The sequence below is a fragment of the Trachymyrmex septentrionalis genome, unplaced genomic scaffold (genome assembly GCF_001594115.1).
Source record: "Trachymyrmex septentrionalis isolate Tsep2-gDNA-1 unplaced genomic scaffold, Tsep1.0 scaffold246, whole genome shotgun sequence".
Lineage (NCBI taxonomy): Eukaryota > Metazoa > Arthropoda > Insecta > Hymenoptera > Formicidae > Trachymyrmex > Trachymyrmex septentrionalis.
In genome coordinates this window covers 299187-300915 of record NW_017305404.1, presented here as the reverse complement: position 1 = coordinate 300915, position 1729 = coordinate 299187, and the positions used below count along the sequence as shown (strand labels likewise).

The window sequence follows — 1729 nt, the reverse complement described above, 5'->3', positions numbered from 1 at the left end:
TATTCATCCAAATCAATTTGATCCCCTTCAAAGTAATCCCCCTACGATACAATGCACTTATACCAACGTTTTTTCCATGCCTCGAAGCATGCCAAAAAGTCGTTTCCCGGTATAGCCTTCAAAGCGCGCAGCGATTCACGTTGAATCTCTTCAATAGATTCAAAGCGGTGTCCCCGGAGCGGTCTTTTGAGTTTGGGAAATAGCCAAAAGTCACACGGAGCTAAGTCAGGTGAATAAGGCGGTTGCGGAACGATATGAGTGGAATTTTTGGCGAAAAACTCACGAAGAAATTGAGTGTTTTTGGCACCAAACAAGATTTTACTTTTCTAAGGCCCAAGTGATCCTTCAAAATTGTTTGAACTGAACCAAATGAAATGCCAACCATATCGACAAGATCTCTAATTGTCAATCGACGATTTTCGAGCACCAATTCCTTGATTTTCTTCACGTGTTGCTCATCAATTGACGTTGATAGTCGTCCGGGGCGTTCCAAGTCATCAGTACGTTCTCTGCCTTCTTTGAAGTCTTTGTACCACTTATAAACATTTTTCTGCGACATAGTCGATTCTCCGAAGGCCCTCTGCAACATTCTGAACGTTTCCGCAGCCGAAATTTCATTCCGCAAACAAAATTTAATGGCACTTCTTTGCTCAGCAAAATCAGACATTGTAAAAATCGCCAAAATCACTTTTAGTCGTTTAGAAAACACAAGCGTAACTATATGACTAATGATGACATTGACATGAAATTTGCCACAGATGTCACTAACAGTAGTACCAACATAAAAATAAAAAAGTTTGCTCGAATCGATTAGCGCGGGAAGTTTAAATTAAAAATTCACCTTACTTTTTGATCACAGTAGTATATGAGGACATCAAGCGTGATATCGCGAGATTTGACACGAGTGATCACCTTGAGAGAAATGCGTATGATATTCCATGTTAATAATAAAATACCCGATTTGATGAAAGATGAAAATGGTGGTGCGATTATGACGGAATTCATAGGACTCAGAGCGAAAATGTACGCATTGAGAGTGATCGGAAAGAGCGATATGAAGAGAATAAAGGATGTCAAGAAAAACGTAGTCGCGAAAACGATCACTTTCGACGATCACTTTCGACGATTATGCGCGATGTTTGAACAATGTAACGATACAATCGAGATGTCAGTCGTGCATACGATCGATATTGCACGAGGTTTATACAGGGTCTGAATTGAAGCTCGCTGTTAGTCCGTATGATGATAAGTGGTATGTCATACCCGAATCGGTCGCTACTCTACCTTGGGGACATTATAAAATACCTTTGTAATGTGTGTGCTGTATTTTTTTATTGTAATAAATAAAAATTTACAATACATTCGTTTTATCTATCCAAGAATTATGTGAACTGTCCATTCCTAACCATTTCACGTACACTTTATTTCCTCGTTTGCGTAGTATTTTTTCCATGAGATAAACGTCAGGATTAGAGACTCGCTGTAATTCGTATTCGTAGAATCCACCAGCTATCGGCTTCCCTTGATAATCTTTCAGTAGATACGTTGCAGGATTCGTATGTTGTGTTTTAATGGTGTAGAAAATCTCGGTGGACCAATTAGGAGTATAACCCTTTCCAAAATTATCTTGAATTTATTAATACGTACTAGATCGCCTATCTTGAACCTTGTTGGAGCGACAATTCTTACGTGACTGTATACCGTCGACAAGAATTGTTTTGCAACGACG

At 39.2% G+C, this 1729-nt stretch overlaps 1 protein-coding gene across 1 annotated transcript; it reads right to left on the bottom strand.

The window, feature by feature from the left end:
- Window positions 1–220: 220 nt before the first annotated feature.
- LOC108748837 (putative uncharacterized protein FLJ37770) lies at window positions 221–589 on the bottom strand. Its single transcript, XM_018487210.1, has one exon. The coding sequence runs from the start codon at window positions 587–589 to the stop codon at window positions 221–223; it is 369 nt and encodes a 122-aa protein (XP_018342712.1).
- Between the last annotated feature and the right edge of the window lie 1140 nt (window positions 590–1729).